Source organism: Rhinopithecus roxellana, chromosome 3, assembly GCF_007565055.1.
Source record: "Rhinopithecus roxellana isolate Shanxi Qingling chromosome 3, ASM756505v1, whole genome shotgun sequence".
NCBI lineage: Eukaryota > Metazoa > Chordata > Mammalia > Primates > Cercopithecidae > Rhinopithecus > Rhinopithecus roxellana.
This window is the reverse complement of record NC_044551.1, coordinates 72,776,334-72,803,918: the sequence shown is the minus strand read 5'-3', so window position 1 is coordinate 72,803,918 and position 27,585 is coordinate 72,776,334. Positions and strand designations below refer to the sequence as shown.

Sequence of the window (27,585 nt, the reverse complement as noted above, 5' to 3'; positions counted from 1 at the left end):
GTGTGGTGGTGCATGCTTGTAGTCTCAACTACTTGGGAGGCTGAAGCATGAGAATCGCTTCAACCCAGGAGGCAGAGGTTACAGTGAACTGAGATTGTGCCGCTGTACACCAGCCTGGGCAGCAGAATGAGACTCCATCTCCAAAATACAAAACAGAAAACAAACAGCAACAAAAAAACCATAACTAGCAAGAAGCACAAATAAGTATGGAGGTAAAATCAACAAAATATTAGCTAGGAGAAGAAGTTCAAATACTGTGTAAATAAATAAAATAAATGGGGAGTTGCCTCACTATATTGTCTGGCCTAAGAATCAAATTCACCATATTGGTATTGTTATATTATTATTTCTGCTATTAGTATTCTAGATGCATTCTGATAAGTGGATGCTTACTTTCAGGTGGAGTTAACTGCTTAAACAAACTGGAAAATGAAAGCATTTTTGTTGTCAGTGTTTTTTTGTTTTGTTTTGTTTTGTTTTGTTTTTCACCATTACATACTTATTTCCACTTCCTCAACCAACAAAAAAATGTTAAATATATTATATTCATTATGACTTTCACTTTTACCAATGTAAGTCAATCTAAAAATATACTAGAAGTAATTCCCCTGTATTTGACTTGTACTTATCCATGTGTGTTCATTGATATTCATTCTGAGTAAAAATTATATACACATCTATTAGAATTCATAGAAAGTCAGCTGTGACTGCTATATTATAGGAATATTGACTATATGTGTGGTTCAAATACTACCTCTTTTTAAACTAAAAATTTCGTTCTCCATAACATTGTTGATAGAAATCTTCTCACTATCATTGCTGCCCTGAGAGATCAATATTATTTTATTCTCACCAGTAACAGAGGTGGGGATAAGACAACTAGCCTTAGACCTGACTCACTTTTGTTTTCTAGCTCTACACTATGATAAGGAATAGAACTTTGGGTAATTGTATTTGACCTCACTGTTCCTGGATTTCCTCATATGTAAAATGGAGATGATAAGAGTCCTCAGAGATTCATTGTGGCAGTAAAATGTGTTACTATATGTAAGACAATGAATAATCCTGAAACATAACAGGCAAATAGATTTTTGTTACTATCATCATCATCGTCATCATCATCGCCACCATCTACATCTTCTTACTCATTATTATACATTAGACACTTTCTTAAGATTCCATGTATATGTTTTCCAGGTACAAACATTAAAGGTATTGTTTATAAGGGACATTTTATGCATTCAAATCTACCACTAAAATGATGTCCCTTATATTTTCATTAATTTGGAGAAGAACTTTTGTGTTTATCTTTATTTTTCTTGCTTTTTCAACAAAATTAAAAGACGTATACTAAGAAACATATCAAGGTACAACATTAATTGTGTTCAGCATTTTATATTAGTAATTTACAGGGGTATCAATTTTATACATATGGGAGTTAAGGCATTATAAGATCATCTTTAAATAATAATTATCTTTGTCAATAAAAACACACAAAAATTAAGTTTCACTTTTTCTTATTTCTGCCTCAAAAATAAAATTTATAAAAGAATGCATTGAGTTTGTGTTTTTTTCTATCTAGTCATCTACATGCTGTCTGCTCAGACTATCACTTTTGGGAAGATGATGTAAGGAAGTTCAATATAGAGCTGGCATAATTGTGCATAGCTGCTGTCAAGAATTCCTAGGCAGAGACTGTCAACTTAAAAGGTTACTGTGACATTTCTAGAATATGTTTTTTCAAATATGAATGAAACATGTTGCCTTTTTGGTTGAGGGTGGGGAAGGCATGGAACCTGACATTTTCCACACTGCCAAAATTAGAAAACAAAGTATTGCAATGCCAAGATTAATCAATCGCTCAACAAATATTTATGTGAAACCTATTTAGGTGCCCAATACACTGCTGGAACCCGCTTTTTATCAGGTTTAAGTGTTCAATCAAATGTAACCTAAAAATCAAGGAGCTACTTTCCTCTAAATTATATGGTCTTGCCAAGAGAATGTAGCATTCATACACTGAAACTACTAAAGTACCTATATCCTTCTAGATGAATACTTTTTATGCTCACATTAATACAAATGCTGTCAAATTCAAACTAGAATAAAGCTTAACTCTTTGAAGAAACAGAAATATAAAATTTAATTATGTTGTTAAGATGTTAAATAATAATTATTTGCAGTGCTAGTTTTACTCTTATAAAAGAAGTGTAGGATGACATGCCAGAAGTAGAATCAATGACTAGATTTGGCAGTCTTTCACAAAGATGCATTGATATTAGCAAAATCATTCAGGAAAGTTTCACTTAAACTATATTAATAGTGAGAATAATGGAAACAAAAGTAAACTACAACACAGTGAAATGAATTTTACACATTGGAAAAAGCTCATTTAGAATCCTTTTGATTGTAAAAAGAGAGAGGCAGAGATCATGGCAAGAGTCTCAGATGTACTTCTAAATATTTCACATGATGTGGGAGGTTTCTTCAGATAAATCTGGGGATGGAGTTGCTGTGCTATTCTTCCTGTGGAGGTGTAAATGTCACGTTCCAAATTCAGGATAATTCCACAGCTGGAATTTTTTTTTAACACACTGTCTACCAGTTTTCTATTATGTGCTTGTTAATCTTTAATCCTTTCCTACCTAAATCCTCTAATTTAATAAAGAATTGTACATTGTGCTGCTTTATGTACCCTTTTGAAATAACATCATTTTTAATAAGAGTAAAAAATAAGCTTGAACAAATTATCTTTATTTGCCTTTTCCTTGTTTTCTGCCGTAATTACATTAATGAAGTATATTTTTTCCTTCTGTTTGATTAGTTAGTTGCCAAATCTGAAAATGAATTAGTGTAAGTAGTTCAGCTTGGAGGTAAGTACTATATTTGTAGCCTTGAAGAATTATTAAGATTATCAAGAGGACCATATACAAATTACAATACGTATAATAAACATTGGAATGAAGTGAAATAAACAAAGTTTTATTGATATATCTATCATGTGTAACTATCAACAAATATATAATGTATCAGATATATATGTACACACACACACTTTATATGTATTTATACAGTTTGTGTGTGTGAATATATATGTATGTATACACACATACTTTTATTGTTATATCTGTAGTTTTGCTGATTTAAAACGAGGTGATAGTTAAAGTACATATTTTATTTTTTATAGTCATCTTTGTAGCTTTGGCTATAAGCATCTTTGCTCATTGTTTTCAGTTCTCTCCACTCATTTTATTGATCTTGTTGTGGGTTCTTGATTCAAGTTAGTCTCTAGAGTTTATGGCTAGGAACATTTCGAGGTTTTCTTTGCAATTAATAGCATGGCAATAACAGCAAGGGAAACTTGTTACAAGTAAACAAGCAAATACAAAATTAACCCTTTATACTTAATAATTATGGCCTAAAACAAACAAAGAATATGAAAAGCAAATAAACTCAAAAATTGAACTTGACTACCAAAAAGTGGATGAGGCAGATCTCAATTGCTTAAAGGCTTATTTTGCCAAGGTTGAGGGTACATCTGGAAAAAAGAAAGAAAAGTCACAGTAAGATCTGCAACCTGTGCTTTTTCCAAAAAAGTTTTGGGAACTTCAATATTTAAAGGGAAAAGAGTAAACAGGAGGGGAAGGAAAAAAAAAAGGAGGGTGAGTAGGCAATGAGGCAAGTGCTTATGTTCTTGTAAGGATCTGATTAGCACTCTGAATTTGTGCTCAGCGAATCTACATATTACACGTGAAAAGAAGAGAGTGGAGAGAAAAGTGAATTATGCATTCATCTTGCGCTCAGTAAATCTACATTTTTGCATAAGATTAGGTAAGCATGTGAAATTACAGCTATCTGTTTGGGAACAGAAAGAAGGCAGTTTTTGCATGACTCAGTTCCCAAGCTTAACTTTCCTTTTGGCATGGGGAGTTTGGAGTCCAAGGGTTCTATTTTTCTTAGCCATTTCCCCCATTTTCTTCAAAATCTTTCAGAGAAAGTATTATAGAAGAAAATGAGTCTCTGATGACATGTTTGGTCTATATGAATTGAGTAACTTTTCCTCTCCTTAAAAAACCTGATGTTCCTGGGCCTGTCAGAAAGTGGCATTCTTAATAGGATGTAACATTCTTTTCAGGATCCCTGTAAAAAACCTACATAGGCAAGATACAAAAACAGTATTTCCAAGGGGGTTTTGTCAGCTCTGTAACGATAATCTCAATTCCACAAAGCAGTTGGTTCATACCTAAAATATGTCATTCCAGTTAAAGCCTTGGTATAATAACCAGTGTCTCTAATTGTGTTCTATAACAGAGGGAAACAGATTCTTATTGAACCTATGCAAATACCTATATTGCTGTAAATTAAGAATACTCACAAATAGTTTCCAAATTCTGGATAAATCAGATAGATAGAAATAAATATGTTTCAAAATTTACTCACAAGGGTATACTTTACTCGGTTGTCACAAGCTATACCTTGCTTAAAAGAAAACAAACAAACAAAAAAAACAACTTTTATTGACTCTCAGAAACAAAACAAAAAGAATCAGCAATGTTTCAAACAAAAATAAAGTCATAAAAATTATTTCATTCCTCTACTAGTTCAGTCTCATACAATTAACTAATTCCATTTGATATTGGTTAGTAATTCTTATGCATGTATGAGCTCTTCAGTGAGAGTCCTGGAAGTATTTTCCTTAGTCTAATTGTACAATCTCTAAGATTATCCAAAACCTTCACTTAAGAGCACACATCGGAGACCTTTCTGGAAATTTCCTTAGATAAATAGGTTTTCCATTATAGCTGATTATTAACTGCTTTTGAGAAGGATCAAAGTAAAATAATAATTGTGGATGACACAAAAACATTGTTAAACACTATTTCATGTTTAGCAATGCTTTCTGTATGATTTTATTATATCAAATAATCTGAACATGTCTCTTTTGGACTTCAAGTGTCCTAACATCTAAAAAAGTTAATGAGATCAATAAAACTGAATTTAGGACATACAATTTTGATTTTGGAGTTTTTCAAATATTAAAAGTTTAAAATTCTTGATATTACAAAATGGGATAACAGATCTCTAGAAAAGTAAGTCATTCAACTAGCCAAAAGGATAATTAAAGATTTTAAAAAGTGAAATCTTCTACTCTTTGATAGAGAGGAGACTCTATTTCCCAAAAAATAAGATAAAATAAAGATGGCATAAGGCCTACTTAATCTGTTCCTCTCTCTTTCCCCTTTTTTGTAGTTTACTCAAAAGGTAAACAAAAATATATTATTATCTGTTAATACTACACAAAAATCTTGTTCAAAAGAGAAAACGAAATTTTATCTTATTTTATTTTACATTAGAGGTAATTTTAAATAAAATCTTATAAACATATCCACCTAATCTCATAAGGTAAGATTTCAATAAGCCATAATGTCTTACAATTGGTTTCCATATTATTTCTTTTCCAACTTTCTATATCCATTCAGTTTTAGCTATCATTCTTTTTCATTTCTTCAATTTAAGAAAAACCTCAAAACTAGGTAAAATTATTCCCTTTAACAAAAACATATTTCCAATGCCTTCCTATTACCTGTTTACCAAAAACACATTGTATTTTCCTTTATATTTTACATATAAAATTGTTTTACTAATACTTAATTGTTTTAAAAAGATATATTATTTGTAATGTTAATTCTTAGTAATTCTTATTTCTAGGGAGAGGCCTAGGAACTAAGGGGATTTATTTATTTATTTATTTATTTATTTAGAGACAGAGTCTCAGTCTGTTATCCAAGCTGGAGTCCTTTGGTGCAATCTCTGCTCATTGCAACCTCTGCCTCCTAAGTTCAAGCGATTCTTGTGCCTTAGCCTTCCCAGTAGCTGGAATTACATGTACACACACCATCATGCCTGACTAATTTTTGTGTTTTAAGTAGAGACAGGGTTTCTTCATGTTGGCCAGGCTGGTCTGAAACTCCTGATCTCAAGTGATCTACCCGCCTTGGCCTCCCAAACTGCTGGCATTACAGGTGTGAATCACCATGCCCATAAGTAAGGGATTTTAAATATGTACCACATTCAGAGTAAGCCCACAACAAAGGCCAATGTCTAAAGCTAGGCTTTTTCATGGCCCAAAAGGCTCAAGTCTAAATACAGAAATTTGTAGAGAAGTTAAGCAAGGATCGAAAGTATTACAGAAGCCAAGTTTTAAACCTTAAAATATCTAACAGAAACAGTATCTGAACTGCAAATTTTAAAGATATTTCTATTTTACTTTACAAATAATTTCAAAACTCTTTATTTACTAATGATTACTAAAGTCATATGAACTGAAAACCATTTGAGTTAAAGTTTCCATTTTTTGATATGAGATTTAAGTGCTTACTTTTTCTTTAGGCCAATTAGTTAGAACTTTCAAATATATTTGTAGTGAAACATCACATACATGTGACACATATAAACACATAGACATACAGACTCACACAAACAAAAGCAGATCTTCTAGATTTATAAGATTCTTCATTTGCCAGTTTTAAATACCAGTTTTTTCATTCATTGTTCCAATTACTTGTTTTACTGCTCTAGGCAATTGTTAGCTAGGTCACCCTAAATTTGCATTTCTAAAGAGACAACACTTATGTGAAACAAGATAGAGAATTTACATCTCATAGTATCCACAAAGCTAGAGAATTTAAGCTTTTCAAAAGCATTTTGGTTGTGTTAGAGGAAGATTAACAACTGGATGCAGAGGTAAAATAACATTACTTAAATTTATCATCAGATTTTATAAGAAAGTCAATTTTATTTAGATAGGGACTTTTAATTTAGTTTTGATCTTTTAAATGGAACATTAAACTCAAGGCAGGACACACAGTGAATATTGGGTTTCGACAGAGGAAGAAATGCCATGGGGACTGGGCCACACAACAGTTTCACAGTGAATTTCACTACAAGGAAATTCCTCCAAGGCTGGTGGGCAACCAAATGCCAATCAACCCACTCTCTGATCAACCCATTCCATTGTCATTATATACACTAAAGCCAAATTATTTACAATACAAAGTAATGTCTGGTACCTCCAAAAGCCAAAAGGTTAAGGTAACACAATCCAAAAGAAAACAAAAAACAAAAAACAGAGGTTTGGGTTTGAAAGGACTCTGTTCATTCCAACTCTTGGGAGTCCCTGAAGAAAAACAAACAAACAAACATGTTTGGACGAACGGAGGCAAGATGGTGCACTTCCGGGTTCTTCTTAACCAACTTTTCCCGCTCGCGCGAAAATGCAGCCGATGCCCGGGAAGGTGCAGACCAACTGGGCATGCACCAGGTGCCGTCAATCCGAAGAGACCAAGATTTACCTGGTCGCACCTGCAGAACGCCCCCTGACACGCCCGTGCCCCGCCTATTGCCCTCCCACTCCTAGAAAAGCCGCTCCAGAGGCACGCCACGCGCGGCCTTCCTCAGTCCTCCACTTCTGTCGGGATGTCAGGACTGCGGGAACCCCGTCCGAGGGCCCCACCGGGGGACTCTGTCGGCCTTCTTTGCCGGAGGCCGACAGACCTCTTCCCCACACCTTAGGTGACCAAATAAACTTGCAGTTTTGCTCCTACACTTGCCTACTCGCTGGTTCTTTTGTGCCCGCTCTGGTGGTCTTAGAAAAACAAATCAGTTGGTGCCGAAGACCCGGGAGGAGACCCCTCCTCAGGCCTCTAAGGGTTGAGGAACCTCCTCCTACTCCCACGCAGCAGACGGACCAGGACCTGAGACCCGCTTCCCTCACTCTCACGGCCTCTCTGGGGTAAGTGCCCTTGTCTCCTCTTTACCTCCCTCGGCCAAAATCCTGCGCAGGTCCGAGGTCCATTTGGAGCCACCATGTGGCTCGGGAGACCCGTTCAGGACGGAGACGTCCACCTGAAGGTAATCTCCACTTTGGCTCCATGAGCCTCCAGGCTGTCTCTGCTGGTTCCAAAGGACGCTTTGAAGCCAGGCAGAGATCCATTTCCATTTCCATTGTGTAAGTAAAGAGGAAACAAACGGGAAACCCCCAGTCCAAATTTCCAAAGAGCACAGGCCTCTCTGGGGTAAGTGCCCTTGTCTCCTCTTTACCTCCCTCGGCCAGAAATCCTGTGCAGGTCCGAGGTCCATTTTGAGCCACCAAGTGGCTCGGGAGACCCGTTCAGGACAGAGACGTCCGCCTGAAGGTAATCTCCACTTTGGCTCCATGAGCCTCCAGTCTGTCTCTGCTGGTTCCAAAGGACGCTTTGAAGCCAGGCAGAGATCCATTTCCATTTCCATTGTGTCCATTGTGTAAGTAAAGAGGAAACAAACGGGAAATCCCCCAGTCCAAATTTCCAAAGAACACCCCCTTAGGGTGCCTCCTAGCCAATTTAAAAACCTTACAGCTTGAACAAGACCTTAGGAGGAAGCGGTTAATTTTCCTTTCCACTGTGGCGTGATCGACCTCAGCAATTTCTGCCAGCGGCTAGGCAAGTGGTCTGAAATTAATTACGTACAAGGCTTTTGGGCCTTAAGCTCTCGTCCCTGTACTCCTCCTTCTCTCCCTGTTCTCTCCACCCCCTCCCTTCCTGTCCAACTTCTCCTCCCTCCGCCCGGACTCCTCCTTCCTCCTCCTTATCTACTAGTAATCCACTCGGTCCCGTGCCTCCTTCGGGGCCCCCAACTGGCTGTCTTGAGTCCCCTATATCTGCCCACACCCTCCTACAGTGTTAGCACCTTTGTGAGAGGTGGCTGGGGCGGAGGGGGTAGTCAGAGTACATGTCCCTTTTTCATTGGCCGATCTTTCCAAAATTGAGAAGCGTTTAGGTTATTTCTCAGCTAATCCTACCACATACATAAAGGAATTTAGATACCTTTGTCAGGCCTATGACTTAACTTGGCATAACCTCCAGGTTATCCTAACCCCTACCCTAAACTGACTGAGGTTCTAACCCAGTATACCCGGTTAGATCCGGCCTCCCCCACAGGGGCCACCATTTTGGTGTCTTATTTCATTTCTCAATCAGCTCCTGACATTCGTAAAAAACTTCAAAAGGTAGAGGATGGTCCTCAGACACCAATACAAGACCTGGTTAAATTACCCTTTAAGGTCTATAAATCCAGAGAGGAGACGGCAGGCTTGCCTCAAACAGAAGTTACAGCTCCTAGCAGTGGCTTTACAGCCCAGTCGTAACCCCAGGCCAGAGAGTACACACTCCGCAGACTCCAAGGCTACGAAAGGAGCCTGCTATAAGTGCAGCAAGGCAGGACACTACGCCAACAGGTGTCCTCAAGGTCCCCGAGCCCCAACGCAGCCTTGCTATAAGTGCAAGGCATCAGGACATTGGGCTAGTGTGTGTCCTAACCCTCGTCCACCAGCAACCCCCTGCCCTGCTTTCCAGCAGGGAGGACACTGGAAGTCTGATTGCCCCACCCTGAGAACAGGTGCTGCGTCTCCACGTGACCCCCTTTCCCAGGATCCTTGGAGCTCCTTCCAGCTCCTACATCTGGACAACGATGACAACTGAAGGTGCCGAGACTCAGGGACCCCCATCACCCTCGCCGAGCCACGGGTAACTCTCCTGGTAGCGGGTAAGACAATTTTTTAATCAAAAGCGAGGCTACCTATTCTGTTTTGCCGTCCTTCTCTGGACCTAGCCTTCCATCCAATATCTCTGTAGTAGGAGTAAGCGGAAAGCCATCCACTCCACAAAAACTCCACTCCTTAATTGCTGCCTGGCCAACAACTACTCTGCACACTCGTTCCTCATTCCCAGCTAAAAAGGGCCCCTACCGAAAGCAATCAGTGGAAATCAGTTTGGCTTTCCCCCACTCGCCTCAAACTTACTAAATTTTCTTAACTATCTCATACTCCTCAACCTTGCTGGGACCTTCCTTCTGGGTTTTGCCCCTATTCCAACAAATGCTTCCATTCCTCATTCCTATACTAATACTGTGCCTTATTTTATTCTTCATCCGTACGTCCAAATGCCAACCATGGTCCCCGAGCTTAACCACGCCCCTTAACAGCAGGAAGTAGCCAGAGAGACCACGGTGCCCCTTATCACTATTACCAATAAAAGGTTGGACTGTTTGGACGAATGGAGGCAAGATGGTGCACTTCCGGGTTCTTCTTAACCAACTTTTCCCACGCGCGCGAAAATGCAGCCGGTGCCCGGGAAGGTGCAGACCAACTGGGCATGCGCCAGGTGACATCAATCCGAAGAGACCAAGATTTACCTGGTCGCACCTGCAGAACGCCCCCTGACACGCCCGTGCCCCGCCTATTGCCCTCCCACTCCTAGAAAAGCCGCTCCGGAGGCACGCCACGTGTGGCCTTCCTCAGTCCTCCACTTCTGTCGGGATGTCAGGACTGCGGGAACTCCGTCCGAGGACCCCACCGGGGACTCTGTCGGCCTTCTTTGCCGGAGGCCGACAGACCTCTTCCCCACACCTTAGGTGACCAAAACAAACTTGCAGTTTTGCTCCTACACTTGCCTACTCGCTGGTTCTTTTGTGCCCGCTCTGGTGGTCTTAGAAAAACAAATCAAAACAAACAAAAAACACGGCAGTTTCTCTAAAAAAAGAATCTGTGGTGCCTTTTCTGTTTTTTCTTAAGGAGGGAGAGGGGGTTCGCCTGGGGGCTAGAATTCATGGGGTGCTAATTTTTTTCTTTTTGTCCCCTTATGTCATACCAAGGGTTGCAAGAGAAAGGATGGGCCTGTATAAATAAGTAGGGAAACAGACAGAGGGAAGTCGTGTGGCTGGCAGAGGTTTAAGAAGACAGAAATTTAGTTGACTGAGAAAGCTTCATAGAGCAAATAGAGGTCTTATAACTACATATATATCCATATATAATCTAAATGTCAGTTTTATTGTTGACTTTTGGTGATGGAGCTATTAAAAATTCCTTTCAAATTTTCTTATTACTAGATTTTAGATAGAACAAACAGTTAATATTTCTGGCTTTTGAACTGCTTTAACAAAAAGTAACCTCCCAAGTACCTTAACCAAGGATATCACTTAACCTTGGATATACAAGCTGTCTCCAAAGAGGTGACAAGCAGATTTTTACAGAATCCAGAATCACCCAAAAGATAGCTCAGAGAAGGACAGTTTCACTAGCTGTAAATGAGGTATAACCCACATTTCTGTTAGGCCATACTCTCTGGGGTCTTCGTTTCTCAGATGACCTTCCACTCACAAAGGCCCAAAACCCTGTGAGCTCCCTGCAGATAGAAGAAGGCAGGAAATCAAAGGTTGTTCAAGGAAGGGGGAAAGATTAATAGTAAATTGGTACCCCAAAAGTCACAGAAATATCAAACTAAGACTGGTTCACTGACCAGCAATCAAATCCTTGCCATAGAAGTGAAGGTGCAGAATTGAATTTTAGCTATTATGCCATAAGGTTAAGTGGCCCTTGTTCCCTGACCAGATATAGCAAACCTAAGCCATGGTGGGAATTTTAAACTGTTTTGGGTCAGATTTTTTTTTCTCTCTCTTGATTTAGTCAAGAGAAATTTTAAGGCTAGCCATGACACTATTATGTGTCCTTTTGAAATTCGATGTTTTCATTAATTATGTAGAATAACAGATTTCTAAAATTTTTCAATTAATAGCACACAGAAAGAGGCTGGGATGGAAGGCTTGTTATATCAAGAAAAAACTCTCAGGTAGTCAATCTTTTTAATTTTTCTTAACCGGCCAGGGTTTTTTAGAGGTGGAACTTAACTTCATATAGCTATGAGGGTTTCAGTGGACATTAGAGGGAGCCAGGAGGTGGTTAAATCTAAGGGAAGATAGGCTAATATTTAAAAAAGAAAAGAAAAAAAAAGGCCCGGTGCGGTGGCTCACACCTGTAATCTCAGCACTTTGGGAGGCTGAGGTGAGTGGATCACCTGAGGTCAGGAGTTCGAGACTCACATAATGAGTCTCACGCCCACATAGTGAAACCCCATCTCTACTAAAAGTACACAAAGAATTAGTTGGGTGTGGTGGTGCATGCCTGTAGGCCCAGCTACTTGGGAACCTGAGGCAGGAGAATCATTTGAACCTGGGAGGCGGAGGTTGCAGTGGGCCAAGATTGCACCACTGCACTCTGGCTTGGGTGACAGAGTGAGATTCTGTCTCAAAAAAAAAAAAAAAACCAAAAAACCAAAAACCAGAAACAAAGGCAATCACACAATTTACATAAAGTCAAGATCACTGAGCATAAAAAGAAGTGATAGCCAACTAACAGAACTTGACCTTTAGCTACCAAACCTCAAAATGAAACCCCAAACCACTTACCTGGAGATGCAGCCCAACCGGAAGCCTGTTCTCCACCATCCCGGAAGCAGAAAACTCCTAGAAGAGGTGCTCAGCAGCAGAATAAACCTCAGATCTCAACCAAAAAGTATTCGAAGATGAGGGATCTCTGGAGGGAGAAGCTCCCGGACTTCAGCTAATCAAGTCATTTATCAGGACAATACGAGCTCCAGCTTGTAGCAGGGCCCTGATAGGGGAGTTGCTGTAGACCAAGATCTAACTTCACGCTCTTTCAGAGAATCCCTTCATGGTTACCAAAATGTAACCCAATGAAAAAATGACTGAGACAGATCTCAATTGATTAGAGGTTTATTTTGCCAAGGTTGAGGGCGCGTCTGGGAAAAGAAACCCAAGTCACAGTGGGACCTGTGACCGGCACTTTTTCCAAAGAAAGTTTTGAGAATTTCAATATTTAAAGGGGAAAGAGTGAGCAGGAGGGAAGATCACTGAACTAGCACTCAGTGAGTCTATTGGTTTTTTTGTTTGTTTGTTTTTTTGTTTTTTTGTTTTTTTTTTTTTTTGAGATGGAGTCTTGCTCAATCACCCAGGCTGGAGTGCAGTGGCAAAATCTCAGCTCACTGCTACCTCCACTTCCTGGGTTCCAGCGATTCTGCTGCCTCAGCCACCTGAGTAGCTGGGATTACAGGCATGCCTCACCACGCCCAGTTAATTTTTGTATTTTTAGTAGACACAGGGTTTCACCATGTTGGCCAGGCTGGACTCAAATTCCTGACCTCAGGTGACCCGCCTCAGCCTCTCAAAGTGCTGGGATTCAGGTGTGGGCCAACCATCGCACCTAGTGGAGTCTACTTTTTACATGAGAAAATAAGAGAGTAGAAGGAAAAGTCAATTATGCATGCCTCTTCTGCTCAGTAAATCTATGTTTTACTTAATATTAAACTTTAAAAATATTTAATTTAAGCATGTGGAATTATAGCTATCTGTTTGGGAACAAAAGAAAGTCAGTGACGCAGTTCCCAAGTTTAACTTTGCTTTTGGCGTAGTGAGTTTGGGGTCCTAGGATTCTAATTTTCTTTCACAAATATTTTGAACAGGGAGTTCGAGTTCTTAAAACTCTGGTAATCTCTTCCACTTCATCATTCCCTTTGATAACAATCTTTCTGAACTGAACAAACTGCCTGAATGGCAGTCCCTTTATTTGGCCTTTTCATTGTCTTTAAATATGAGGTTCCCCAAAACTGTGACTCAGACTTCAACTACATTAGAACAGAACCCGAAATGGTAGTCATTCTCTGACACTAGTACTTATTTTATGTTAAATCCTACTATCATTATCACTGGCACTTTGCAAATGTTCTAAATATATTTGCAATGTAACCACTTTTTCTCAGATTCTTTTAAGGTTTATTTCTAATTTCCTAAAGCAATTAACCAAAATAATTACTGGCTATCATTTATTCTTAAAATGGTGGGCAAGCACTGTTGTATTTTGGGGAAAAAATCAGTTGTCTTTGTAAGAGTTAAATAAAGAGGAAAGAAAAACGAAACGTGGCTGGCAGTTAAAGACAGGTTTTCTTTAGTGAAAACCTGAGAGGCGCTCCTGGCTGGTTTCGGTCAGGCGCGCTTTCTCTTACAGACTGAGAGTGTATATTAGTTTTAAGGTGAGGGGGCTTATCACAAGCTTGTAATGTTTCTGTGTGTGGAGAAGTTTTTGACGGGATTAGAATCTCTCTGGGAGGAGGGGGTGTTATTTTGCAGCAGGCAGCTTTCCACACCGGAGGGGAGTTATCGCGGGGCTACCATGTCTCTGGTTGGGGAGGGATTTGGAATGTTTTTGGTTGGAGATATTATTTGCGGCTTATGGTCATGCTGACCTTAGCCATTAGGCTGATGCCCTTTGGATTTAGGTGGCTTTTTATTAAGGTGAACTTTAGAATCAGGGGCTTGTCCAAGATGGCAATGCTCCTGCTCTGTCAGTCATAAAAGGAACAAACAATTCACTAAGGCACCTCCTATAACTTTAAGTAGTTCACTAAAGGAGGAGGCAGAAATATTGCATACATATAATATGTTTATTGCCTACATTTCAGTGTAATATGTGATAAATTTAATAGTAAAGTGTGTGTTAATTCTTCCAACAAATGTTTTTGAGCTCCTAGGCAGATAGACATCATTCTATATATTTGGTCATCATAATGACCAAATTTACAATTAGTGACATATTGTCATGAATTTTACATTCTGTCTGAGGGAGACAAAAAATAATCAGTGTAAAAAGTAAGTTACATAGCATACTCAAAAGGCGGTAGCGTTAAGGAGAAAACAAATGCAACGTAAAGGAGGGTCTAGGGAAATGCTATAGTTTTAAGAGTGGATAGGGTAGACCGCAAATCAAAAATAGCATTTGATCAATTGATCAAGAACTTGAGCTAGGTAGGGAGACCAGCTGCAAGAAGAAGGAATGGCCAGTGTGAACACAGAAAGGAAAGAAGAAACAGTACCGAAGAAGAGATCAGAGGGAAGTGAACAAATGGGAAAACAGCAGAAGAGAGGTCAAAGGGGTATGGAGAGACTTTCAGTCATTATAAGGAGTTAATTTTCTACTCTGACCAAAATGACAAATGACTAAAGAGTTTAAAAGAAGGAAATGACCACATAGACAATTTATTTTGAAGATTCTTCTGACCACAATGCTGACAGTTGAGTGTACATGGGGCAGGATGGAAAGCTATGAGTTAGGAAGTTAATTGTTCCTAATAATTGAGGAGGAAGGTATTGGTGGCTTGGATCAAAAATAGAAATGATGAGAAGTTGTAGGACAATGTGTGTTTTAATACGAAAAGTAATCTGTTTGGAGGTGAGATTTGCAAGAAGCAGTATACAGGGTGACTCCAAAGTCATGGGCCTGAGCACTTCACTGGAGTGAAAACATTGCCAATCAGCGCTGAAACAGATTGCAGGTGAAGTAAGTTTGGCATGTATTGGTGGGGAAACATGTGGTACTCTTCTGGATATGTCAAGTATAAGATGTTACTATTAAGTAGTAGGTATCTTTGGAATTTCAGGAGAAATTCAGACTTAAATAATAAATTATCTGGTCACAAGTTTTAAAATGACAATTCAAATCATCATAGCAATGAGAGAAAAAAAAACAACTTGAGGGAAAATAATATTCTATAATAGGAGTTTGGAATTGAGCCTCTAGGCAAGAGGGTTCAGGGAAGTATTTGACAATGACTTCTTTGTTCTTTGAAGATTACTAATCTATTTTTTGATTTTTGCTTTTAGTTTTTTTTTTTCCTTTTCTTTCATTTTTTATGAAAATAGATGGGTAAGCAAAATGCAAAATTGTATTGCAGGAAAGAAGTTTGAAGACTGTCACACTGACAGTGGCTCAAGTGAAAAATACAAAGGGCTCAACTGCAAGGAGAGCATCTTCACGTTAATACCGCAGTAGTTTGCAGCTCTATTTGTAAATCTTGTATGCTATGGGGATATTAATACATTGGAGAACTTATTGTAAAGATTAAGGGCAATCTACTTTAAGTGTATGGCAAAAAACTGACACAGTGGTGCTTAATGATTGTAACTGAAAAATTTCTTTTAAAACAAGAATGGCAGTAGATTAAAGCATATTTATTTTGGGAGATTCTATAGTAAATGAAAACTGATGTGATAGGTATGGAAGAAAAAGAAGGCCTCAAGTCTACCTTGAAGAGCCATAATTGATAATGAGGCCATTGGAGAATGACTATAGGAAATATTTAGAAAATGTGTTGGGGAGATGTAATGAAATTTTTTAGCATTATTAGTGACTATAATGTGCCAGGGACTGTTCACTGAGAAAATAATGGGAAGAAAGACATACTCTATCCTTGAATTAAAGGAGCCCACAACATTTTTTTTAATTTCTTACTTTCCATGTTGTATGCCACTTAGTTAATCTTGGGGCATATATGTAATATTTGTTATACCATAACTGACTAGGGACAGTGTCCATAATTCAGTTATTGCTTTTGTATCCTTGTACAAAATAATTATATGTTCTGTATAATTCAGTTCTTGCAAATTTATAAACTTTATCTCATTTTACTGTTCACCAAAATCTCTGAGGCAAATATCAAACATGATTAATAATTGAGTTCTGAATGAATGTAAGAATCGCACCATCCTTCCATTCCTTCATTTGTCTATTTGAGCACAAAGGACCTATAATGAGTAAGGGATTCTGAAAAGTGGCTCTATTTTCTTGTTAATAGCTATGTTAAGCTGAAATTTTTAATAAAGACATGAGAATATAAGTGTGTGTATGTGTATTTGTAAGTGAAAAAATAAAAGGAATAATTTCCTTGAATGTTAGAGTCTAACAGTTATGTTTTATAAGTACATACACATATATATAATATAGACATAAATTATATATGGACATTTAGATAGCTATATTGATAAATGAATACAGATATGTAGATCTCCTTAATCTTAAAAAACCTGAATGTTAGGTTTCTATAATTTTAGAAGATCCTAGACATCTAATTACTCACACTTAATGTCTACCGATAAATATCTGTAATTCTTGAGGTTGCGTAAGAGTATCTACTTGATATACAGTGAAATCTCAGCCTATGTGTGTATCATTGCATAAATTTTCTTTCATATTTTGTTGATAGTAGAAACAATGATAATTGATCAACTTAATCACCATTTTGAATGATCAAAAGATTTATAAATCATCTTTTTTTAGCTTATTTAAATTATGAAAAACGAAGAGCAAAGTGGTTTATTTATTTGCTGTTTAGAAAAGTAAACAATCGGGCATAGCATGGTGGCTCATGCCTGTAATCCAAGCATTCTGGGAGGCCAAGGTAGGTTGATCACTTGAATCCAGGAGTTTGAGTCAAACCTGGGCAACATGGCAAAACCTCATCTCTATGGAATATAGAATAGAATAGAATAGAATAGAATAGAATAGAATAGAATAGAATAGAATAGAATAGAATAGAATAAAATAATAAAAAAATACAAAATTAGCCAGACGTGATGGTGTACACTTGTACTGCCAGCTATTGAGAGGCTGAGGTGGGAGGGCTGTGTAAGCTTGGGAGGTAGAGGCTGCAGTGAGCAGTGATCAAATCATTGCACTCCAGCCTGGGCAAAAGAAAGAGTGAGACCCTGTCTCAAAAAAAAAAAAAAAAAAAAAAAAAAGAAAAAGAAAAATTAATAATAGTACAAGTTAGATATTGTGTTAACTATTTTGCAATATTTTAATTTTAATTAATAGAAAAATCATGCAGTAATATAAAAGAATAATCTATGATTTATTACATCTCTAGTGTTTAAAACATCACTTGATTTTATAATAGCTGCTCAAAAAATATGTGATGAATGACGGTGTAAGAAGATGAATAAAAGAAAAGCCCACATTTGTCAATGAAATCAGTGATACTGAGAGAGGGTTGCCCCAGTCCCCATGTAAAGGAGATTTGGGGCATAGAATAATCTGCATATTGGCCATTCCTTTCTCTCCGTTGGGAGAGCACAATGGCAGGGAAATTATTGAGAGAGTTTTAGCAGGTAATTATAGGCATACATTTTACATTTCAGGATCACCAATTAATTTTTAACATATCCCCTTCAGTATCAACAAGTAAGATGGCTGTTACGGAATAATTTCTCTGCGACATAGGCCTTATATCGACAAAGAAGCCTGTTACTCAATCTCCCTAATGAGAATTATTGTAAACCTAGATTGGATGATGTTAAAGATTAGTCCTTTAATTTAATAAAAACCAGAATGATACAATAAATGATAGCAAGTTCATGTTACTTTAAAATTACATAAATGAGGAAACTTAAAATTATCCACATAAGAATTCCAAATATTAACATCAAGTATTAATAAAAATAACTAATGCTGTAAATTGTAAAGGTAATTTTAATCAAATGTATATTTTGAATCATATCTAATATAAAATTCTTACAATTTGTACCTTTTTTAATTTTTCCATTGTTAACTGATTTTGTTTTTAATGAGTAGTCCTTTTAGGATATTGAGGATTTTCTCTCTGTTTAGTTCAACATATATGATCAAACTTTTTTTGTTCCTTAAACTTTGTCCTTTTGACACCTAACCTTCAGTAACAATGAATGGGTTCTTGGAAAAGAGGAAGTCTGCCAAATCGTGTTATCATTTAGCCTTGTCACACGACTGTATTTTTAACTAGAATATATGTTTTTTTTTTCTTTTATAATCAGGCTAACATGCAAACAAAAATATCTGTGTTCAGAGTGATGTGGGGCCCTTTCAGTCAGGAAGTTGGGAAAATATTACCATTTAATAAGATTGAAATAATTCTACTTTAAGGACACATCAGTATTGCACCTTGATTCAATCGAAAAGCACAGCGTTTTCACTAAGTAGAGAGCACATAGATCTTTGGTATTATTTACAATATACTCAGCAGGGAATGTGGTTTCCTAGCCTATGTCCAACAAAGTGCTCCTTTTATAAATAAATCATGTTGTGGAGGTTGAGAAATAAGGAATCAGTTAGTGTCAGCTAACTTTCATGATCCTTAGGAACTCTGGATAATTAGCTGCCAATGTTTTACTTTTTTTTTATTTTTATTTTCTTGCTTTCTATGGAATCATTGACAGAAAAGCAGGCTTTGTTACAAGCAGATGCATCATGGCTTTTAAAATCTTGATATAATTGTAAAGCTATGTCTTAATGGAATATTCTGCATTATTACTGTCATTAGTAGGCATTTTCAAAGTCACCATGGGAGGTAAGTATATTTTCCATTAAAGGATTATTTTAGTCTGAAATCTGTCTGAACTATTATTCTCTATAAACTTTAATGGCATGAATGCCATAAAAAATGAGAAAATGTTTTATTCTTTCAGGTATGATTTTAGTGAACATAAACAAAATGAAATTACTGCATTGCTGGTGTCTTGGGATATTTAGCATAAGGATGGTCATGTTTTAAGTTGTTTAAATGGCAAATTTTTATGTGTTTTATAAATGACTATCATTTTGTATATGAAGAGTTTTCCACATACCACAGCGTATCAAAACTCATTGGAAAAATAATTCTTACCTAAATCATATTAATTTGGTTAGTATTTTCAATGCTAATGATAATGACATTGTGTTCTTACCTGTATGTAAGGTAATTTTGTATCAAGATATTTAGTTCAGGGAGAAAGTCTTCCATCCTAGGGAAAAAAAAGAAGCTACAGACAAAGTAGTTGTAAAAACTGGTTTATTTTTTTAAAAATAAATACAAAAATATAAATATAAAACATTAGCAGATAGAATTTGATGAAATGAAATTGCACAAATGTCTGTATACCAGGTTGCATATCACACCTACTAACACCACATGTACATTTTTTTAAATTTAATGTACAGAACAGGATATACCTTAAAATTTTTCTTCACCTTTTTAAAAGCTTCATTTGCAAGGGCAGGACATGTATCTAACAGAAGCGGCTTGTTTGTGAGGTTGCTTAAGGGAGAACTATCCTGTTCATGTTTCTGAAATTATCTTTTATTTACTAAGATGGACAACACTGTATTTCCATAGCTTTGGCTCTTGGAAGTGATTAAATAAAATGTTGTATATATTCCATGAGACATCCTACAGGAAAGAATTAATGTAATTAATGAACAAATTAAGAAGTAAATGGGAAAAAAAAATTGTGCTGACTGGCAGGAAAAACCTCCTGAATATCAAATATTGTGAAGTGGAGACAGCATGGGTATAGTTACTTTCTCTTGTTTGAACAGAACATATATCCTACGTTAAGAGTCTTTGTCACTTTCCCCACCACCATACATTTCTGCTAGCTTATTAAACCGAGGGCCCCATTCTCGGAGGTAATCGTAGTTTTGGTCTCCTTCAGTAGTACCTGATTCTAATGAACTCAGAGATTCAGCAATGGAATCATTTCCTTCATAAGCATAGGTTGCAAGTGAGTCGTATGGGGGTGCGGTGGGGTCAAGGTCGTGCTCTTTTAGCCTTTCATTAATGAAATCCCGGACGTCCGTGTTATCTGGAGCTGTAGGAGTCCTCCGAGGAATAAATAGCGTTTCTGGAATAATATCTCGCCGGAGCTTTTTTTCCTCAATGGCTGCAGGATTCCTCAGGGTGCCGATATCAAAGGCCTGGGTGTCCTCCTCTCCACCACCCTCATCGTTATAGCTCACAATGTTGTCTCTGATATCTTCTTTTGACAAGATCAGAGGCTCTTTTTTTCGCTGTCTTTTCAGAGCTGCAAACAGTACTACTATAACTTGAAAAAAGACAAGAAGATACATTAGACGTCCGTTCAAAACACTGTAAGAAGTGGAAATACTATAAAGGAGTTTAAGTTACCCAGGCTTTCTATAACAGGTTAGACTTTCAGATTAATTTTATGCTTCCCACAGTTTGGGGGAGGTGTCAGGGGAGATGCTGAAGGGTTTAGCAAGGGTGGGTGGTGTTTAAGATCAGTGTTTCTAATTTATTTTTGAAGCAACGTAAAATATTCCTTAAATACAGTGACTTATTTTTAAAGCAACATAACATATTCCTTAAATATAGTGACTGACACTTTATTTTTCTAGGAACCATTTAAAAAGGTTCCTCATTGTACAGATAATATTTATCTTTTGCATTAAATAAGGAACATAAGATGCTATATAAAATTTGTGTGTATAAATCTATACAAATTGAATTCAGCTTCAAGTAAGATAATTTAAAAGGACAACCTGAGGCTTACTTTTTTCAAAGCCTTTACACAATAGTAAAAAGCAACATCCTTCACAAGATATTGAGTACTGACTTCTGTTAAATAGCTTTGCTGATGAACTTACATATTTTTTTTACTTTATTAAAAGAATGCTGTAATTATTGGGAAAAAAAAAACAATTATTTAGAGTTAGATGGATTTAGAAATTTCTAAGGTTTCCATGAAAATATATACCTTGCATGAGACCCCCCCAAAAACATTGTTAGGTTACAAGATGGCAAAGAGTAAATTTCTCAAATTACAACACTGGATTAACTCCCCCCCAAAATTATGAATCTTGGCTAGATTCACAATAGAAAAGTGTATTGCTCAAAAAGGACATTTTCTCACTTCAATGAGAGACAATATTCATAATCATAACAGTGGTAATAGCATAAATGATAAGAGAAAGTTAGTATCAAATTCTTCTGATTGCAGTAGAGTTTCTCACCCTTAATCATTATTTCCAAACATTTTGATCCTCAACCTTTAAAAGGATTCGAGGGAAAAAGTGTGAACTCAGTTAGACAAAGATGGGAAGACTCTTACTGGAGATATGTGTGTGTGTGTGTGTGTGTGTGTGTGTATCAGAAGAAATATTGATACAAGTATTGATTTACCTTCTTTGAACACACATTTAAAGATTATGTAATTAATTACATTATTATATGAAGGGGTATTAAGTTATGTTTTCTGTTTTAACATCGAACGCATAGACTAGTCTGTCTTCAACCTGTGTGAGAAGGCAAACAATAAACTATTTTAATGTCATGAAAAAGAAAGTTTTAGCCATTGATAAGTGTTCTTGTCCAAGTAATTAAAAAGCAAATAGGCAGAGCTTTTTAAAAAGTGTCTTCTTCAAGCTTTTAAGAAAATATGCCATTTTATTTTGCCTAAATTCAATTATTTATGCACATAAAAACGTGTAAAGATTTTAAATCTCAGATTATTTATCATCAACCAAATGACCTTGCTCAGCAAAACCCTTCTAATGTTGAGAATAATGACAACTCATTACGATTTGCTCCAAGTTCAAGTTCATTTCCCTTTTTCTTGAATGTTTTTTGATTAGGGTAATAGAAATATAAAAATAGGTTTAAACTAACAAAACTAGAGAGAATACTTAAACTGATTTTAATTCAAAAGCAGTTAAAAGCAGTCTGCTCCTGATTATAAAATGAAGTATCATTGTTTGAGGGGAAAGTAAATCAGGTAAAAATCTATTTTAATATTATTTTGGTGAGTATGTAAGATAGTGAGGCCTCCATCCAGCCATAATAAAAGTGGAAATACAGATTCCACACGATCTCTGGATACACTAATACCAAGGTACCTTAGCTCAAACACTCAGAAATTATGTGACCTTGGAAAATATTCAGAATATTTTGAATTTTCAGTTTCATTATGCATAAAATGAAAATGACACCACACATGCCAGATATTTTTTGTGAAAAAGGTTGTCATGGCAAAGTGCCAGTGACAGAGCAGAGTCTGAAACACAGTAAACACATACTAAAAACTTACCACCATTAATATTATTCATACTAGAGACTTTCATTTTAATTGCATATTTTAATAGAACAAGTTTTCTATATGACTTAAAGTATAAATCCCCCAAATAAATATTTATATTACTCATATTTGCAATTGTGGATTCAACTATTGTAAAGCACATTTATTAATTTTTCCTCAATGTTTGTTGTATTAATGGTAAGTCAAATTATAAAAACAGAATTATACCAAATTCTCATTCTATGAAATAAAATGAGGCATATATTTTTTTGTGGTACAGAGAAAAGTTTTGTTCTGGATTTCATTTCATAGTAACAAATTATAAAATGTGTATTTTTTAATATGCACGTTCTCATTTCCTGAACTAGATAAAAATCTAATCTAGAATTGTTCGAATCATCCATTCAATGATTTATCTGTCATAAGTAATTTACCTTACTGCTATTTAAAGACAGAGTGAAAGTGCATAAGTGCTATGATAAAAGTAGAAAAATGGAAACTTCTATAGAATGAAGTAGACATAATCAAATCAAATAAAGAACGTGGAAATATTTTTAATCCATTTTTTGTTGTTGCAGGCCTTAACTTCATACAAAAACGTGCTCTCTTTTTGTAATCATAGAAATATTGCTACAATTTATTATTGTCTACATTATTTTAATATTTAAAACAAATGCTAAAGTTTTACTTTATTTTGTATGTATGAAAAGTTAGCAATTATTGAATACAGGAATGCTGATGGGAAGTGTTTCTATATCAAGTTTTTGAATGGCTATGCTAACAAATGTTATCAACTTAACCTTTGTCTTTGTTGTTTTTAGTCTTGTTGAGATTGATTAAAGTCTACCTTCCAGAGTTGCGGTTTGAGACCCTACTATTTATCTTTCATCTCTTCCAACTCTTACTTGATTCCTGTATGCAAGATGTTCCAGAAGAACCATTGCCCCAGACTCTGTTACTACACCACTCAGGAGGAAAATAATGGGCCAGCAATAAAATAATTGGAGTCCTGGCCACTGATGTGTCTCCTTTCATTTGTTCACTGGACTCAGGTTCTAAAGATCTCTTAATTCCATCAGAACATTCAGCATGGCTAGCAAGAATTTTGTCTCTCAAATTTCCAAGCTCCTACACAAGCCATTCTGCATTCATTCTTCTTGACTTTTCCTTTGTTTACTGCATTGTGGTGAAAGATAGTTGTTTTTTCTAAATATTTTGATTCACATTACAATGATTCTAGGCCTCATGAGGTAAAGTTTCGCTATTACTATGACTACAACAAAAATTCTTTATATATTCTTATATATTCTGATCAAATAAAATATTTTAATATAAAGAATATCACATAGCTAATTTATGTCTATCTTAAAATTTGGGATTGGTTTTGGGAAAGGGATTTTAATAGCAACGATTCTTCTTCAAAAACATACTAAAGAGCCTAGAAAATGTTCCCATTGTTTTAAGGTTTCTTACCCAGTAGAATGATGATGCAGAGGAGGATGGCGATCAAGGCCCCCGTGCTGAGGCCAGCAGGGAGGAGCAGGGCTTCAGCACTGCAGGATTGCATGTTGCCTTGGCTGTCACAAGCACACACTCGAATGGTCAGTGTGCCTGTGCTGCTCTGAATTGGATAATCATTGTCTGATATCACCACAGGCAAGAGATAGGTACTGATTTCATGTCTATTGAATCCATTTTTTCTGGTTAAGATTCTGGCAGTATTATCTAAAATAAATTTTAAAATATTACAATTGGTTTGGGATAGTACATTTTTCCCAATGTGATAACCAAGGTTTAATGTATAAATAAAAACGTATTTATGTAAAAAATAAAATTGATATACATTTTCCTAAAAAATAAGTCCAATGCAATTAATATATAGATAAGACAAATAATTACTTTGAAAAATATACTATGAATTGTTTATTTATTAGGTTTTCACATAATTCCTCAGTACTGTTTTCAAAGTGGTAAATTTTTATAAGTGAATCATTTATGAAGATTACATAGATAACAATTGCTTTCTCTTTTCAAAAAACTTATTTTGCATACTAAGAGAAAAACCATACTAAATGTGTGTTTTTTAAATTTATGTGCATCTGTGTGTGTGCTTACACAATGCAGAACACACATCAATCCAACATTCAGGAAGAAATGGATTAGGTAAATTTCACGCGTTGTTGCACGTTTTAAATCAATAACGAAGAAGAGGAAGGTTTTTTAACCTTCAAGAGGCATACATCTTGCCATTGCAACAGTACCTTTGTAACAATGCCTTTGTACTGAATCACCTCACAGGCTACTTCTCATTCTTTTCACTCATTCTTTTCACTCCCTTGTGCATATTTGGCTTTGGTGAATCTGCTGCTGCTAAATCTCACTGAAGTCTGCTTGAGAGTCTTACTGAATCATTCATTTCTCTACCCTATGTGTCCTATATTATTGTTGTAAGAATTATTTCCAGCCTTTCTAATCTTATCAAGACTCAATCATTTCCTTAACATCCATAAAGAGACCTCTTTCACATATTTTATTATTTTAAAATTGAAGAGAGTACACATTGCCCAATAAGGATTTACTAAATATGTCATTAAATACTCGATTAAAACAAAATTGTATAATTCAGATCAATAGATTGACATGGCATATATATTGCAATGATTACATTAGGGACATTTCCTGTTAATATCACCATAAGTCATAGCGAACAAGTTCTAAAATTTACCTTCATTATCCTGTACTGTGAAGTTTGGATTGACAGCAGCTAAACTGAAAAAAAATTTCTGTCCACCTAAAGGGTCATCTTTGTCTACTGCACTTATAGTCTGTATTAGCTGCAGAAAGAGAAAAATATATCTCATCAATATATCTCTTATCCATGAGTATAATCTGCACCTTTTTAAGATCTTCATGTTGTCTAAAGTTGTTCAAAATAATTGACTTTTATTTCTTGTGAATGTATCCTTGAGTTAAACCATCTTTTTATTATTACTTTGATTTTAATAATCTCTCCCTCTCTCATCTCTATCTCTTTTGGATCGTACCCTTTACTTCAAGATGGTAAACAAAAATATATTATTTGGGGTTTTGTTAATTTAGAAATAGCACTTAAAATGAGATTATTTTATATGCATTTGCACAGTGATATGGAAGAGTTTTTCTAATGTCAGAAAAATTTAGGAAATTATTGTGACTATGTTTTGCTTCTCCCCAAAAATAAAATGAAAAATGATTGAGGAATGTAGAGATTTTATAGGTAATGTTATATATTACTTTTTAACAGTCTTAAACATGATTAGAAACTTTGACAGTCCAAGTTCAATTAACTTACACTTTCAGTAAAATTGTATTTTAAAAATTCAACATATGTATATTATGTGGTAATTATTTTAAAAGGGTAAACTCTGATTGATTTTACGGTAAGAGAAAACACAAGAAGCTATATGGTAGCAAAGTACACAATTTAGCTCCAATACATAATCAGATCACTGCTTTGGACATATATGATTAATATACAAATATGAATGTAAGATGTATATGTATATGTAATATTAGGGTTTTTTTGCATCTGTATTCCTTTTGTTCTTTAACGTATATTTATAATACAATTCGTATATGTTTCACATATTTTAATTTTGAAGACAGCCTCAAAAGTTGTTAAATATGTACACTGATGCTTATATAGTGATATTAATTCTTAACCAAAAGGAATATACTTTTTTACTGCATTAAACTCAATGTTATGTGGATGTTGGATTAAAATATTTGTTGCTGATGTTTTGTTGGTTTAACAAGTGATTTCAAGTTAAAAATAATATGTAAAAAATTACAAGAAATAAAGAAATTATTACAACTATCTGTATTAGAATACTTGTCTTTTAAAATGTCTTAGAGCAACGAAAATGTGATGTATTTGTGGTATTAGCCTATTTAATTACAACCCTAACCATTTATTTCAAAAGGATACAAGAAATATAATTGGACACAAAGATGTATATTTATTGCCTAGAAATAAGCAGCAAGAAACACATCATTTAAAACTTTGAATTATTTCAAAAGTACATTTTAAAAACATAGCAACATAATTATTTGACTAAATTTTAATTGTAACTTAAAATTAAATATAAGAGAGAATTATAAAAAAGCAAGAATATAAATCTATTAAAATTAATAAAGTCAAAATATTGTTAACTAATACTTCTTAAGATATGTCAATTCAGTGAAAAAACATTTCTTGACTGATTTCTTGTCTGTCAAATATACTCTTAAGGATTTCGTTTTCAAATAATGATTTATAAGAATATATTGAAGAGGAAAAAATGACATAAATGGAGTAACATCAAAAAAGACAGTAGACTACTAGAAATCCTTAGTCATTAAGATTAATATTTTAACATTCACATACAGACACAAAAAGTGATGGAAATGTAAAAATAGGGCTAATGGCCTTTGAAAATGGAAACTCAAACGTCTCAAAATAAATATAAATTTCCAACTGTATATTTTCCCTCAAAATAAACTTATAAAGTATAATTTCAATTTATTTTTATGGATCAAAATAATGCAGTTCAAAAAACAAATGGCAACATCTTTACCTATATCTATAAGAAATTTTAAAAATTAATATTAAAATCTTTAAAATGTGCTATTTTAATCAAATATTATAGCACTATTGATTTAAAGATCAGTAGTTAATTTATACATTTTCAATGAATATTATAAAAGGGGTAAGTCAAACTCGTAGAGATGATACAAACAAAATCATATGTTACAGAATCTATATTACATTACAATATATTTTTATGACCATAAGACTTCACTATTGCAGATGCAGGCACTTATATCCTTTACAAGATAATAGGTTTTTTTTTTTCCTTTGAGACATTACTTCTAGTGTTCAACTTCTTCATATCCTGAATTTACCTCTCAATCTTCAACCATATATTAAAAATCACAATGCTTTTGTTTTGGTAAATATGCCATGAAGACTGGTAACAGATATCAGAATTTGGCAACAAGGAGGTAAAATTATTTTCCCTG

General features: G+C 35.4%; 1 protein-coding gene across 4 annotated transcripts in view; it reads right to left on the bottom strand.

Moving 5' to 3' along the window:
• Positions 1-19,506: 19,506 nt before the first annotated feature.
• CDH10 (cadherin 10) overlaps positions 19,507-27,585 on the bottom strand; it is a 168,995-nt gene continuing 160,916 nt past the window's right edge. For 2 of the 4 annotated variants that reach the window (XM_010380197.2, XM_030927408.1), the window contains 3 exons: positions 25,271-25,379; positions 24,019-24,270; positions 19,507-20,556 (listed from right to left, as the gene is read on the bottom strand). In XM_010380197.2, the coding sequence (XP_010378499.1) occupies positions 20,066-20,556; positions 24,019-24,270; positions 25,271-25,379 (852 nt within the window). In that variant the 3' untranslated portion in view covers positions 19,507-20,065. The remainder of the gene's footprint in view (positions 20,557-24,018; positions 24,271-25,270; positions 25,380-27,585) is intronic. The other 2 variants (XM_030927406.1, XM_030927407.1) reach the window with 2 other exon arrangements.